Source organism: Haliotis rubra, unplaced genomic scaffold, assembly GCF_003918875.1.
Source record: "Haliotis rubra isolate DU_JTF1 unplaced genomic scaffold, ASM391887v1 Scf2359, whole genome shotgun sequence".
Lineage (NCBI taxonomy): Eukaryota > Metazoa > Mollusca > Gastropoda > Lepetellida > Haliotidae > Haliotis > Haliotis rubra.
Window position 1 is genome coordinate 15,529 of NW_025766402.1, and position 12,937 is coordinate 28,465.

At 42.8% G+C, this 12,937-nt stretch overlaps 1 protein-coding gene across 1 annotated transcript; it reads right to left on the reverse strand.

The window, feature by feature from the left end:
* Window positions 1–339: 339 nt before the first annotated feature.
* LOC124278370 (protein PIF-like) lies at window positions 340–11,689 on the reverse strand. Its single transcript, XM_046714089.1, has 14 exons — window positions 11,563–11,689; window positions 10,633–10,761; window positions 9,621–10,163; window positions 9,213–9,398; window positions 8,880–9,065; window positions 8,547–8,732; window positions 7,207–7,404; window positions 6,289–6,345; window positions 5,057–5,241; window positions 4,948–4,952; window positions 4,429–4,819; window positions 4,181–4,289; window positions 3,796–3,875; window positions 340–647 (listed from the first exon to the last, which is right to left on the reverse strand). The coding sequence occupies exons 2-14, from the start codon at window positions 10,727–10,729 to the stop codon at window positions 609–611; spliced, it is 2,262 nt and encodes a 753-aa protein (XP_046570045.1). The 5' UTR covers window positions 10,730–10,761; window positions 11,563–11,689; the 3' UTR covers window positions 340–608.
* Between the last annotated feature and the right edge of the window lie 1,248 nt (window positions 11,690–12,937).

Genomic DNA, 12,937 nt, shown 5'->3' on the forward strand with positions numbered 1-12,937 from the left:
TGTGAGATTGTAGTACACTGTGTGAAACAGATTCTCTGTTTATATTTTAAAGGGTCACTGGTCGCCCAGTTGGATATAGCAAGACAACTAGAGTTGTGTCCGTGTTGACTTGTGTCTCAGGCGTGTTCTTGCAAACCATAAACAATGTAATGTGTGTGTGTGTGTGTGTGTGTGTGTGTGTGTGTGTTTGTTGTCGTGTGTGTGTTGATTTTAAGGGTTTATCTTTCTTTCTTTCTTTCTTCGTGTGTGTGTTGATTTTAAGGGTTTATCTTTCTTTCTTTCTTTCTTGTGTGTGTGTGTGTGTGCGTGCCTGCTTGAAAACATTCCAATGACACAAACTTAGTAGCATAGCATTTTATTGATCAAATACATCATAATCAGCATCTTATATATCTATACGGTAAACTATATCGTCACATCCGAGTAAATGGTAGAACCTCAATACAAAAGGTTCCTGGAGTTTCACACACACTCATGTTTCATAATTTATTTTCACTTATATAAAAATGCTTGTAATAAAGGCTATTTCTGGCAAGCTTGTGTTGAAAGCGCTTTGGGTTCGAAATGTTGAAGTGTCGAGATGTTGAAGTGTCGTCGAAGTGTCGCAACTAGGTCAGCACATCAGGGCGGCACATGGACACGGTGAACTGTGAAGAAAGAGAACATATATTCTAGTGGATTATACAGCCAGGTGTGTACATATACACTGTCTAGTGAATGATGTATCTTTCATTGTATATTAGTGTGTTTATGTGTTTCAGGATGGCAACTGTAACTGCTCCTCTCCCCGTACTCTCCCTCCTCCAACTATTACTGGTACTACTGTTGCCACTACCACTACTACTGCTGCTGCTGTTACTACTACTGCTGCTACCAGTACTACTACAACTACTAATACTACCACCACCATCACTACTACTTCTACTACTGCTGCTACCACCACCACTACTACTACTACTGCTGCTACTACTACTACTACTACTACTACTACTACTACTACTACTACTACTACTACTACTACTAACACTACTACTACCACCACCACCACTACTACTACTAACATACAACTACTGCTACTGCTGCTACTCCTACTACTACTCCACTACTACTACTACTACTGCTGCTGCTACTACTACTACCACCACCACCACCACTACTACTACTACCACTACTACTACTACTGCTGCTGCTACTACTACTGCTGCTACCACCACCACTACTACTACTACTACCACCACCACCACCACCACCACCACCACCACCACCACACAATTACTGCTAATACTACTACTACTGCTGCTGCTGCTGCTACTACTACTACTACTACTGCTACTACTACTACAACTACTACTACTACCACCACGACTTCTAGTACTAATGCTGATACTACAACTACCGCCACTACGTCTCGTACTGCGCCTCCGTGATGTAGTGGTTAGAGCGTCCGCCCGGAGAGCGGAAGGTCGCGGGTTCGATCCCCGACCGCGTCATACCAAAAGACGTTAAAATATGGTACGTGTTGGTCCCTGCCTGGTGCTCGGCATTAATGGGTACAACAAGGACTGGTCGGCTCGGAGTCAGTATAATGTGTCTGAGTGGGGCATTCATGCTTCACTGCGGTATGGTATCTCAGTGGGCTAGCACTATATAACCAGCTTCAGTCTGGGCTAGTACAAGCAGCCGCACATACACATCATCATCATATCATCATCATCATAATAATAATAATAATAATGTGTCCATTTATATAGCGCCAAACTCCACACTAGGTATGCTCATAGCGCTAACAATCAAGGCACAGCACATTATTACCCCGGATAACCCAAGCTGCCTGTTAGGCGCTAGAAGGTTATAGTCATATGACTTTTTCAACCGGGTACCCATTTTCCTGCTGGGTGAACAGAGACAATTTTGAACAAACTCACTTGCCTAAGGTGAGACCACATGTGTCACTTGTGCTTCGTTGTGGGGCAGGACTCAAGTCCTAGAAACTCTCAGGAGTCAAACTGCCAAACACGGTCACCCATCCAAGGACTCTCCGAGCTCGACGCTGCTTAACTTCACCGATTTGTGACCTGAGCTTTGAGCACAGGACCACACGCATGCACGTCGTCATATGAGCGAAATATTCTCAAGCACGACATTAAACCCAATTTAATTTCACCTCACCTCACCTCACTGCTGCTACTACTACTACTACTCCTACTTCACTACTACTACAACTACTACAAATGGGTACTATGTTTTACCATATGTCAACGAAGATCTCAGCTACCTACTCATCAATTGTATGTCGGAATGGAAAAAGCGAGATCAAACCACAATTATCAAAAATATATAAAGAATCTCACCCGAGTGTCTTTTGATATCAAATATATCACTACAAGTTGATAAAGTTACAAATAACCGAGGATATTGTTTATTTTTATCAACGAGTGTTGATATATTTGATATCAGAAGACACGAGGGTGAGATTCTATTTATCACTAAAATCACTCTTCATTAGTTTTCAGTGAAAAATGTACATCTTTGAACACGGTACTGCCATTAGACTTGCAGTGCAGCGATGTCATAACATTGTGACGTCATCAAGTTTATGATGTCATAGCATTGTGAGTCATGTAATTTATGACGTCAGGACATTGTACAAAAACTACTGTCATAGCGATATCTCCTAGGAGATGTCATTTGATCTCATACAAGCTCCTGTGGACCACAGTTTCGGATGATAAATAGTTTTCCGTCTCAGAAAACACGTTCTCCAGCTATTCTATTTGTGGTGTCTGTTACCAATGCATAAGTGAGTATGCGCCGCTTTTAGCAATAATCCAGCAATATCACCAGAAATGCGGGTCGCGGTGGGCGTGCTGGCTAAGGCGCCAGGCTTATGATCCAGCGAGATTGAGGAGCCGGGATCGAGCCCACCTTTGACCTGTGAAAACCTTAGAGTCAACTTTGTGTGCAGACTCTTTCCGTGTTGTCACAACCCCCAGTGTACAGTACACAGCCCTGCGCAATTAATAGAATCCACTAATCCGTTGGTATATGACCAGATGGTGGCCACATGAATACGTACAAACACCTAGTTGCGGGTACAGCAACGTGCAGTAAACTTGGACAAAGTACTGTGACTATGTGTCCCAGTCCACCCAGCTGTGAATGGGTACCTCGTTAGGATGAGAAAGCAACAATAACTCGGTGCGCCTAGTGGCAGCAAGAGTTGTATATATACTCCCAGGAGTGGATATGTGAGCTATATCAAAAATATACTATAATATAAAATAAATAATAATAAATAATAATAAATGGGCTTCACACAGTAAACCCATGTCGAGAATGGAACCCGGGTCTTTGCCATGACGAGCGAATGCTTTAAAGATAAGGCTACCCTACAACTCCCCCCAATATACGACTTGCCATGCTGGTTTCAATGAGGTGGTATATGCAGTAGTAACGCCTCCAGTAAGCCCCAGCTTGTTGGCGACGTACAGTGATTTTATGGCGTAGTATCAACCAGGATGGTTTGTGAAGCGGCCCTAAAAGTTAATGTGTGGAATAAGAAATTGTTTGAGAGCTTTACGAAAAGAGTGAGCGAGTTGGGTTTAAGCCGCTTTTGCAACATTCTAGCAATATCACGTTTGGGGGGCAGCTGAAATATCACGGCGGAAGACACCAGAAATGGACTTCACACATTGTCCCCATGTGGGGAATCGAACCCGGGCCTTCTGCGTGACGAACGATCGCTTTAAGCACCAGATTGACATGAAAGAAACAAGCTGCCGACTGTATCCTCACCTCGTCTAGTTCACCTGTAAAGTCGTCATAGCCTGTCCCCCGTCCCACCTGCATGGCGCAATGACTCCTGGCAATGTCACCTGGACCAAAAACAAAGTGATCATTAGATAATTACAATGTTTCTTATCATCACGGAGTTTTACCAGAGTCATTATATTCTGCACTGCATTTTAATTACTTTGTAGCAGTATGTATGTTCTGATAAATCTACTTAATCATATAATACAATTATTGATTGGAAAACATTTATTATATTTTTAATTCTTATTTTCTTTCGTTTTTGTTTCACACTGAATGCTTCAGATTTACTGGGTTGCTTCTTTTTCAGTAAGGAAATCGACATATAAGAAACATTGGTGGTTTGTCTGTGATTGAAATAGTTTACCTGGACAGGAAATGGTTCTCGTCTTGGCACCAACTGTGGCTGTCATGTAACCCCCGTCAACGGTCAGACTGCAGGCAGTCATTGACCGGCCCCTGGGACCCGCGACAAACTGGAAGAGGACAATACCATTCCATCACAATCAAAGATCAATTTTACATTTAGATTTTAACGCCGCCTTGAACAGTAGTAGAATGCTAAAATCGGCGTAAAACAAAACCTACTACAATGTAAGAACGCAGTGTACTTACTTGGTATGGCAGCGTGATGTTACAGTTTTGGGTATTTTTGGTCAATACAGTGAACTGAACCGTCGACGATGTCTGTGTGATGTAGATGCTCCCCTGTCGACCACAGTCTGCGTTGCTGACGATAGCCTGTGCTCTTTTGCTCTCTCCACCCCTCCGAAGTAAGAAGGATATTACAAGGGTGCTGCCGAAGTCAACGTTGGAGAAACGCAGAATTCGGAGGCCGGAGTCGCGAGTGAAGACGGCAACGCCGTCGGTGATGTTGACGCCCTCATTCTGTATGTGGATGTGGTTTCCGGAGTGGTCTTCGAGGTCATTGTCGCAAGGGAGGTACACTTCCGGTTGGCACACCGGATTAGCTGTAATGCAATACCATAATATACTAGTGATTGTCCTGTATCCGGGTTTGAAATGATAATGTCATACCTTAATTTGCATTCGTTGACTTAACAGGTTTACTGGTAATTTAAAGCATTTTGACGTCATACTGGTTGGTTTCGACAAGTCGACAACTTAATAAACACAAACTATAGTGGACTTGAACACGTGATCATGTTCAACTAGTTACTGTGAGTTGTTGCCTGGAGTGATTTTAATATTTGTAGAAAATAGTTTTCTCAGATTGACTCACCTGCACAGGTGCTACAGTGACTTTGGCCAGTACACAATCACACGGAAGACGGAACTCGGTTCCCGGAGGACAGGGTCTGTTCACCCAACCGTGACCACTCACGAACTCGTCGTAACGAGCCTTGTTTCCGGCGACCTCCCTACACTTGGAAGTAGTTGCTGCTGCTGCTGTTGTTGTTGTAGTCTCTGTAACGTGAAAGACTACATCAGAGTGGCTTCCTCACCGACACGCTGTTCATCATTATAGTCTGAACGTGGCACACCCTGAGACAATCCATATCATTTTGTAACCTCAGGCCAAACTCACCCAGCCAGAAAGAGGGAAGGCGAAAGTATAAAAGAAATATTTTCCACTGACTGAGTATCATTTCTTCGGAAGCGAATTTTCAGAAATATAGCTGAAGAAAGACCACACTGAGTGAGTGAGTGAGTGTGTTTAGTTTGATGCCGCTTTTAGAAAAGCTACTCAGTCTGGGGAAACTCTTTTGTTTTATATATCTCTCTTTCGGGTTGGGTGGGGGGGACTGTGAGGTAGCCTAGTGGTTTAAGCGTTCGCTCGTCACGCCGAAGACAAGGATTCGATTCCCCACGTGGGCACAATGTGTGAAGCTGGGGTAGTGATAAAAGCATAGTCACTCGCCACTCGTCTACCACCGCTTATAACACTTATTTTAAAATATTGAAATGTTGATAGATGTCAAAATGAGTAACATCCATATGTATTGTAAATACTACTACTACTACTAATAATAATAGTGCATTTATATAGCGCTATTCCCAAACATAAGGATGCTCAAAGCGCACAAACATGGTTTGATGATTATTAAGTTCTAGTAAGGATTTAAAGGATGACAACGTTTGAGAGTCTTTGAGTTCTTGGGGCAGATTATTCCACTCAGTTGCTGCGGCATATGCAAATGATCTGTGACCGTAGCGGACAGTGTTTGTATTTGGGACAACAAGGAGAGACTTGGTCTTGAACATGCTGAAATCTGTTGATCAGATTTGGGAGCGTTAATCAAGAGGCAGTTACAGTAATCAAGACGTGAGATGACGAGAGAGATAATGAGGGTTATAGTAGCACTGGTGGTAAGGTGTTTTCTGATACAACTGATGTTCCTTAGGATGAAAAAGCAAGTTCTGGAGATATTGCTGACGTGGGCCTCCATAGTTAGTTGGGAGTCAAATGTGACTCCAAGGTTCCTGGCTGAGCTGGCAAGAGGAAATACTTACCAGGAACGGAAACATCCACGGTGTCACAACGACACATGGAACCAACTGTTGTAGGCGCTACAACAATGGTGTGGACATCAGGAATATCTGACTTGTGAATCATATCGGTGAGAATGGCTTTACGTCGAGGTATTTAGTATATTTCTTAAATTGTGTTTGCTACCTCAAATGGATTACGTTTCTCATTCACGATTACTGCCTATCGTAATTTTATGAGGAGGTTGATTGTTTGTTTGTGTTTTGTTTAACGCCACACTCAGCAATATTCCAGCTATATGGTAGCGGTCTGTAAATAATCGAGTCTGGACCAGACAATCCAGTGATCAACATCATCACCATCAATTTACGCAATTGGGAAACGATGACATGTGTCAACCAAGTCAGCGAGCCTGACAATCCGATCCCGTTTGTCGCCTCTTACGACAAGCATGGGTTGCTGAAGATCAATATTCTAACCCGGATCTTCACGTGTCCGTCCAGCCCCCTACCCCCACCCAACCCAACCAAGTTTGTATAGAAGAGGAAGTCCGCATGACGACTTTCCCTTGCTTTAGGGGTAAACCCTTGACAAATCGGACACCCCTGATCGTCATGAGATTCTTCAGCAAGGCATTGGTTCCTGAAAGCCAATTCTAACCCAGATCTTCACGGGCCTAAGAAGAGGACAAGATTCGTGCACATATGGTAACAGGCATGTGAGATACTGAATAAACTGCAGGGACACCTTGGTGTAACTGCGCGGGTGGGTTTTGTAAGGGGGTGGGTTTTGTAAAGGGGTGGGTTTTGTAAGGGGAACGTAACTGAGTCAGGCCTCTCATGTTCTATATTCAGTAAAAGTGGGGATCGTAACCGGGTCTAATCCACGGAAAGCGGATCCTGACACAGTTAAGGGGCGCAAGCACTTGAACATCAAATTACCTGGAAATGAGAAACTGCATGAAACAGAACTTGCAAGTTGACAGCTGAGGAGGTTCTGATCCCAGAGCGTTCCAGGGGCACAAGGCATGATGTAATAAGTGTTCTTCAAACACTGTACGTATTTCGAACAGTCCAAGGGGTAAGGCATGTACCCGATACCGTTATCATAAACACAGCCATCACACAGGTCACCTGGAACTGAGGAACAAGCGCACCATACAAAAAGGTGAGAATTTAATTGGCGTTGATTGATAATGGCCACACTTAAACCCTTTACAAGACACACCGCTCACGAAAGTAATAAGTTCTTGCATGATCTGTTAATTTTTAACTATAGATGACTTTCACTTTGGGGATAAATGTTTTGGTTAGATCGTCACAATATACTTTTGTAAAATCCTTGAAGTTAATGATCACGACTTTTGGTCAGGGATGTAATCCTTAACATTATAGATACATGCTAGGTTGAATACAGAAGGACTGAATGTTGAATTACAAACAAGCGTGTGTTTGGATGTTGTTGTACTCCCCTGTTGGGAGTGCCAAGGTAGACCCGATATATTTCCAAGACCAGCTGTGTCCAGCCTCGATGACACATAATCAGATGACACAGATGCTACCAACTATTCATAGTTCACTCTCTCAACGGATGACTTCGAGCTGAATAGAACCTTACCTGGACAGCCAGCAGCGTCGCATGCCTCTGAAACCGTCTCTGTGTTCGAGCCTTGACAATCCAGTCCACTGTTACTGGGAGGTGGGTTGGTGCAGGTCCTGGTCCTAGTGATGGTTCTTGATCCCCCTCCACAAGATACGGAACACGGGGTTGAAGTTTCCTTCCATTCACTCCAGTTTCCGTTCACTGTAACAACATATTTTTCGCGTCATTGTCTAAAAGATAAACGTATGTTTATAATCCTTGATTAATGATGGTGTACGTCAATATTCATATGATTCAGTACATGTGTTTCGTCTTACATACATGGTGTCAAGCTGAATAGAACCTTACCTGGACATCCACCATCGTTGCATGCCTCGAAACCGTCTCTGTGTTCGAGCCTTGACAATCCAGTCCACCGTTACTGGGAGGTGGGTTGGTGCAGGTCCTGGTCCTAGTGATGGTTCTTGATCCCCTCCACAAGATACGGAACACGGGGTTGAAGTTTCCACCCATTCACTCCAGTTTCCGTTCACTGTAACAACATATTTTTCGCGTCATTGTCTAAAAGATAAACGTATGTTTATAATCCTTGATTAATGATGGTGTACGCCAATATTCATATGATTCAGTACATGTGTTTCGTCTTACATACATGGTGTCAAGCTGAATAGAACCTTACCTGGACATCCACCATCGTTGCATGCCTCTGAAACCGTCTCTGTGTTCGAGCCTTGACAATCCAGTCCACCGTTACTGGGAGGTGGGTTGGTGCAGGTCCTGGTCCTAGTGATGGTTCTTGATCCCCCTCCACAAGATACGGAACACGGGGTTGAAGTTTCCACCCATTCACTCCAGTTTCCGTTCACTGTAACAACATATTTTTCGCGTCATTGTCTAAAAGATAAACGTATGTTTATAATCCTTGATTAATGATGGTGTACGTCAATATTCATATGATTCAGTACATGTGTTTCGTCTTACATACATGGTGTCAAGCTGAATAGAACCTTACCTGGACATCCACCATCGTTGCATGCCTCTGAAACCGTCTCTGTGTTCGAGCCTTGACAATCCAGTCCACCGTTACTGGGAGGTGGGTTGGTGCAGGTCCTGGTCCTAGTGATGGTTCTTGATCCCCCTCCACAAGATACGGAACACGCAGTTGAAGTTTCCACCCATTCACTCCAGTTTCCGTTCACTGTAACAACATATTTTTCGCGTCATTGTCTAAAAGATAAACGTATGTTTATAATCCTTGATTAATGATGGTGTACGTCAATATTCATATGATTCAGTACATGTGTTTCGTCTTACATACATGGTGTCAAGCTGAATAGAACCTTACCTGGACATCCACCATCGTTGCATGCCTCTGAAACCGTCTCTGTGTTCGAGCCTTGACAATCCAGTCCACCGTTACTGGGAGGTGGGTTGGTGCAGGTCCTGGTCCTAGTGATGGTTCTTGATCCCCCTCCACAAGAAACGGAACAACTCCCGGTTGTAACATTCCACTCAGACCAATTACCGTCAACTGAAACAATATTCTTATTTACGTCTTTGTCTAAGAGCCAAATGTGTTATGGTTACATAACACATTGTCAACGTGTGGACTTGTAATTATATATTTCTGTAGGATATACCCTCAAAATACTGTTAAAGATTGTCTTACCGAAATTATCAAGCACAGTGTTTGTAAAATATTTTCGAATTTACTGAAAACTTGAAGTGGAAAGAGAGCGTTGTTGGTACTTACCTTTGCAGACTTTCTGAACAAGGGATAAAACGCTGTTTAGAAGTTCATCAAAATTCTTCAGCTCCAAGACATTTTCCGGCACAGAGGCGATGCCTTGAAGTTCTGTTTGGTTGATGGAATGTCCGACCCCGACAGCAAACATTTTGATACCTGCGTTTCTGGCAGCCGCTGCAGCTGTTTGGGTTTCTGCAGGCTTCTTAGATCGCCCGTCGGTTATGACGATGCCGACTTGAGGAACATCATCCCGGCCCTGTGTTCGCATCATCGAAGTCATACTCTGAATACCAAGGTGGGTGGCTGTCCCGTCCTTTGGGTGGACAAACCTAAGGATTTGTGACTTCAGCGTTTTTTGATTACTGGTAAGTGGGGCAGTTGCAGAAACAGTCGAGCTATACACAACAACCCCAAACATCGGTCCGGTACTTTTCAGACCGAGAGTTTCTGATATTTTTATTAGGACATCCTTTAGTTTGAGAAAATCGCCATCAATGATACTGTCGGACCCGTCAACAACGGCAACAACGTCGAGCAGGTTCTTGCACCCTTTGGAAAAAATATTCAGAAATATGAATGGATAGAACATTACTTCTCACGAATCATTTACATGGGTGCTCTGAAGGCTCCAGTCGTCATCGTTAATGGGACTGTTTAATATTTCTCCCTAAATTGGGCAACGCACGACTTTTACTTTTATCAAGATGTCCCCTCAAATATAAATAAACCGTTTTGGTAGCAGATAAATATCTCATGAACACCGGGTGTCATCGCTGATTTTCAGTGATCTATTCATATAATACCGACCTGTGGAATTTGTTTCGGCGCATAAGCCAGGTTTTGATATTACGCTATTTGTCTCTCATTTGAGACTGATCAAATTGATATTCCTAAGGTTTCAGTCTGTTCTGACACAGCAGCTTCCGGGAACAAAGGACTTTCGAGAACAAAAGACTAAAGACAATAGGAGCTAAAAGAGCACTAACATTCCATGGCATCTAAACGAATGAGAACTCACTTGGTGACATTCCTTGACACCCTCCATTGTTGATGAACAGTGCAAGGGACAACAGCAACACAGGAGTTGTCCACTTCATTGTTGCCATCATCGACATTGACAACACAATATGAAGTCAAGATGTTTTCGCTGAAAAAGTGAACAGCTACCTAAGAGAAAGTAAGAGAAAGTATGTCCTTCACACATTGTACCTATGTTGAGAATCAAACGTTGAGAAACGAACCCCAACCATTGGCGTGACGAGATAACACCTTATTCACTGGGCTACCCAACGTCATATTCGTGTGTGGATGTTACTCCTAGAGATGAACACCATGTCAAAAATACCAAGTTCTGTCGTGACCAGATTTAAACAGCAGTCAACAACAGCCAGTGAGCTTTCAAGATGGTTTTGTACTAGAATTGTATGCCTTTGTGTCCATGGCAAGGGAAGACTTGATCGTTCGAGAAATTTCTGGATTTGGCAATTTCTCGAGGCTTGCTGTCAATATATAGGAGCGACATATTTGTGATTTGAGGCTTACCTAGGCTCTACCTAGCTTACCTAGGCTCTACCTAACTTACCTAGGCTCTACCTAGCTTGCTCAAATTTACGAGGCAAATGTAGTTTTGATACATTTCGTTCATTGAGTTCTGGATGGTGTGCTGAATTCTGATTTATTCACACATAAACCACAGTGCTCACATACTCATATTCATGTTTCTCTATAAGTTTAAACGAGAATAATAAATGATAATATACAGAGTTTAAAATACTGTGCAGGTAATTCATGTTGATCGTCATTTTAGCCCAATATGTTATTGGAGGAGCTGTCTCAGAGTTTCATGTTAGCGTCAGGACCAATACCAACAACACTATCTACATCATGATCCTGAAGTTTTATCACAGGTTCAGTTAAATAGTTGTATATGTTACATAATGTCGCCTACCTGTGGTGAGATCTCTTCGTGAAGTGCTTCTTAAAGTCAGCTATGCCAAGACTGAAGACTCTGGTTGGGTTGGGATGGCGATGGATGGTCTATATATACCAATGTACACTCCCACATACTCTATCAATCAATTCCTTGAAGTCTTCACAATGACGTCATGTTCGCAACTCATTGGCGGCCTCTCTTTTCAACTCAGTGGTATTTTGTTACTGGTTACCATTACCAAATTATCATATATGATTGTTGACTTTTGTTAAAGTTGCTATTTTAAGACTGAAAGCCGGATTTGGAGAGTGGGTGCTGTTTTGTTGAGAAACTACTCAAGCGGGTAGATCCTTATTCACTGACGAGGAGGAGGGGAAATGGGCGGGGCTTCAACATGGGGAGGAGTTCAATTGTGTTCCATCTACCACGTACCCGGATATCTGTCGGACGAGGCACCGTCAATTGGCAGCTATCGTTATCACGTCATACATCAAAATACAGCTGTTGTTGTGCAGGTAGGTGTCCATGTAATCCTACACTGAACAAGGGCGCTAAGCCGTGGCGACATGCAAGCTAGGGAGGTAGCATTAACTATGTGATTGGGACCTTCATGCAAAGAACCAGTGATCATAGGTTCACATAGTTTACCGCAAGAATCAGTCACTAGGCTGAACAAGTAGAAGGCGGATTTATACAAAGGAACCATGAGACTCACTGATTTATTCACACATAAACCTCAATACTCATAAACTCAATATGTACGTTTCTCTGTAAGTTTAATAATAAATAAGAGAATAATAAATGTTGATAAACACAAATTCTGCAGGTAATTGATGTGGATCCCTGCGTCAATTTAGACTCATGCGTTATATGAGCTGTCTCAATGTTTTCACGTGAGCTTTAGGACCAATATCAAACACACTATCTTTATCATGATCCAGAAGGTTTATCCTCCAATGTCATGGTTATTTATAAACACATGCTATGGTTTCGGAATCGTTCTCGAAATCTGATCTGAGGAGGTATCTTTGATTATGGAAATGTCGATTGTATTTGCATAGACAATAATATGATACGTGTAGATGCTACTGAGTGGTGATAGTTCCCGAACTGATTCAGTAATGTCGTTCCAGATTGAGTTATGTCGAGATGTGTCACAGAACGAATCACGAAGAACGGATTTGTCCTTTAGTAGCATTTATTTAGGAAGTTATTTCGTGAATATGAAATTCGCGTTCAATAATTGTTTATATTTGTTGAAAATATTTCTCCACATGAATTAGTGAAAGTGAAAATATAGGCATCCACCCATCCATCCATTCAGACACACAGAGATAGACACGCGTGCGCACGCACACATGCACACACAGACAAACTCATATGCACACAC

Coding starts and splice junctions, on each gene's coding strand:
- LOC124278370 (XM_046714089.1), bottom strand. CDS start 10,729: ATGTCGATGATGGCAACAATGAAGTGGACAACTCCTGTGTTGCTGTTG. Junction 9,066..9,212: donor CAACGATGGTGGATGTCCAG/GTAAGGTTCTAT, acceptor ATGTTGTTACAG/TGAACGGAAACTGGAGTGAA. Junction 4,290..4,428: donor ACATCACGCTGCCATACCAA/GTAAGTACACTG, acceptor GTCCTCTTCCAG/TTTGTCGCGGGTCCCAGGGG.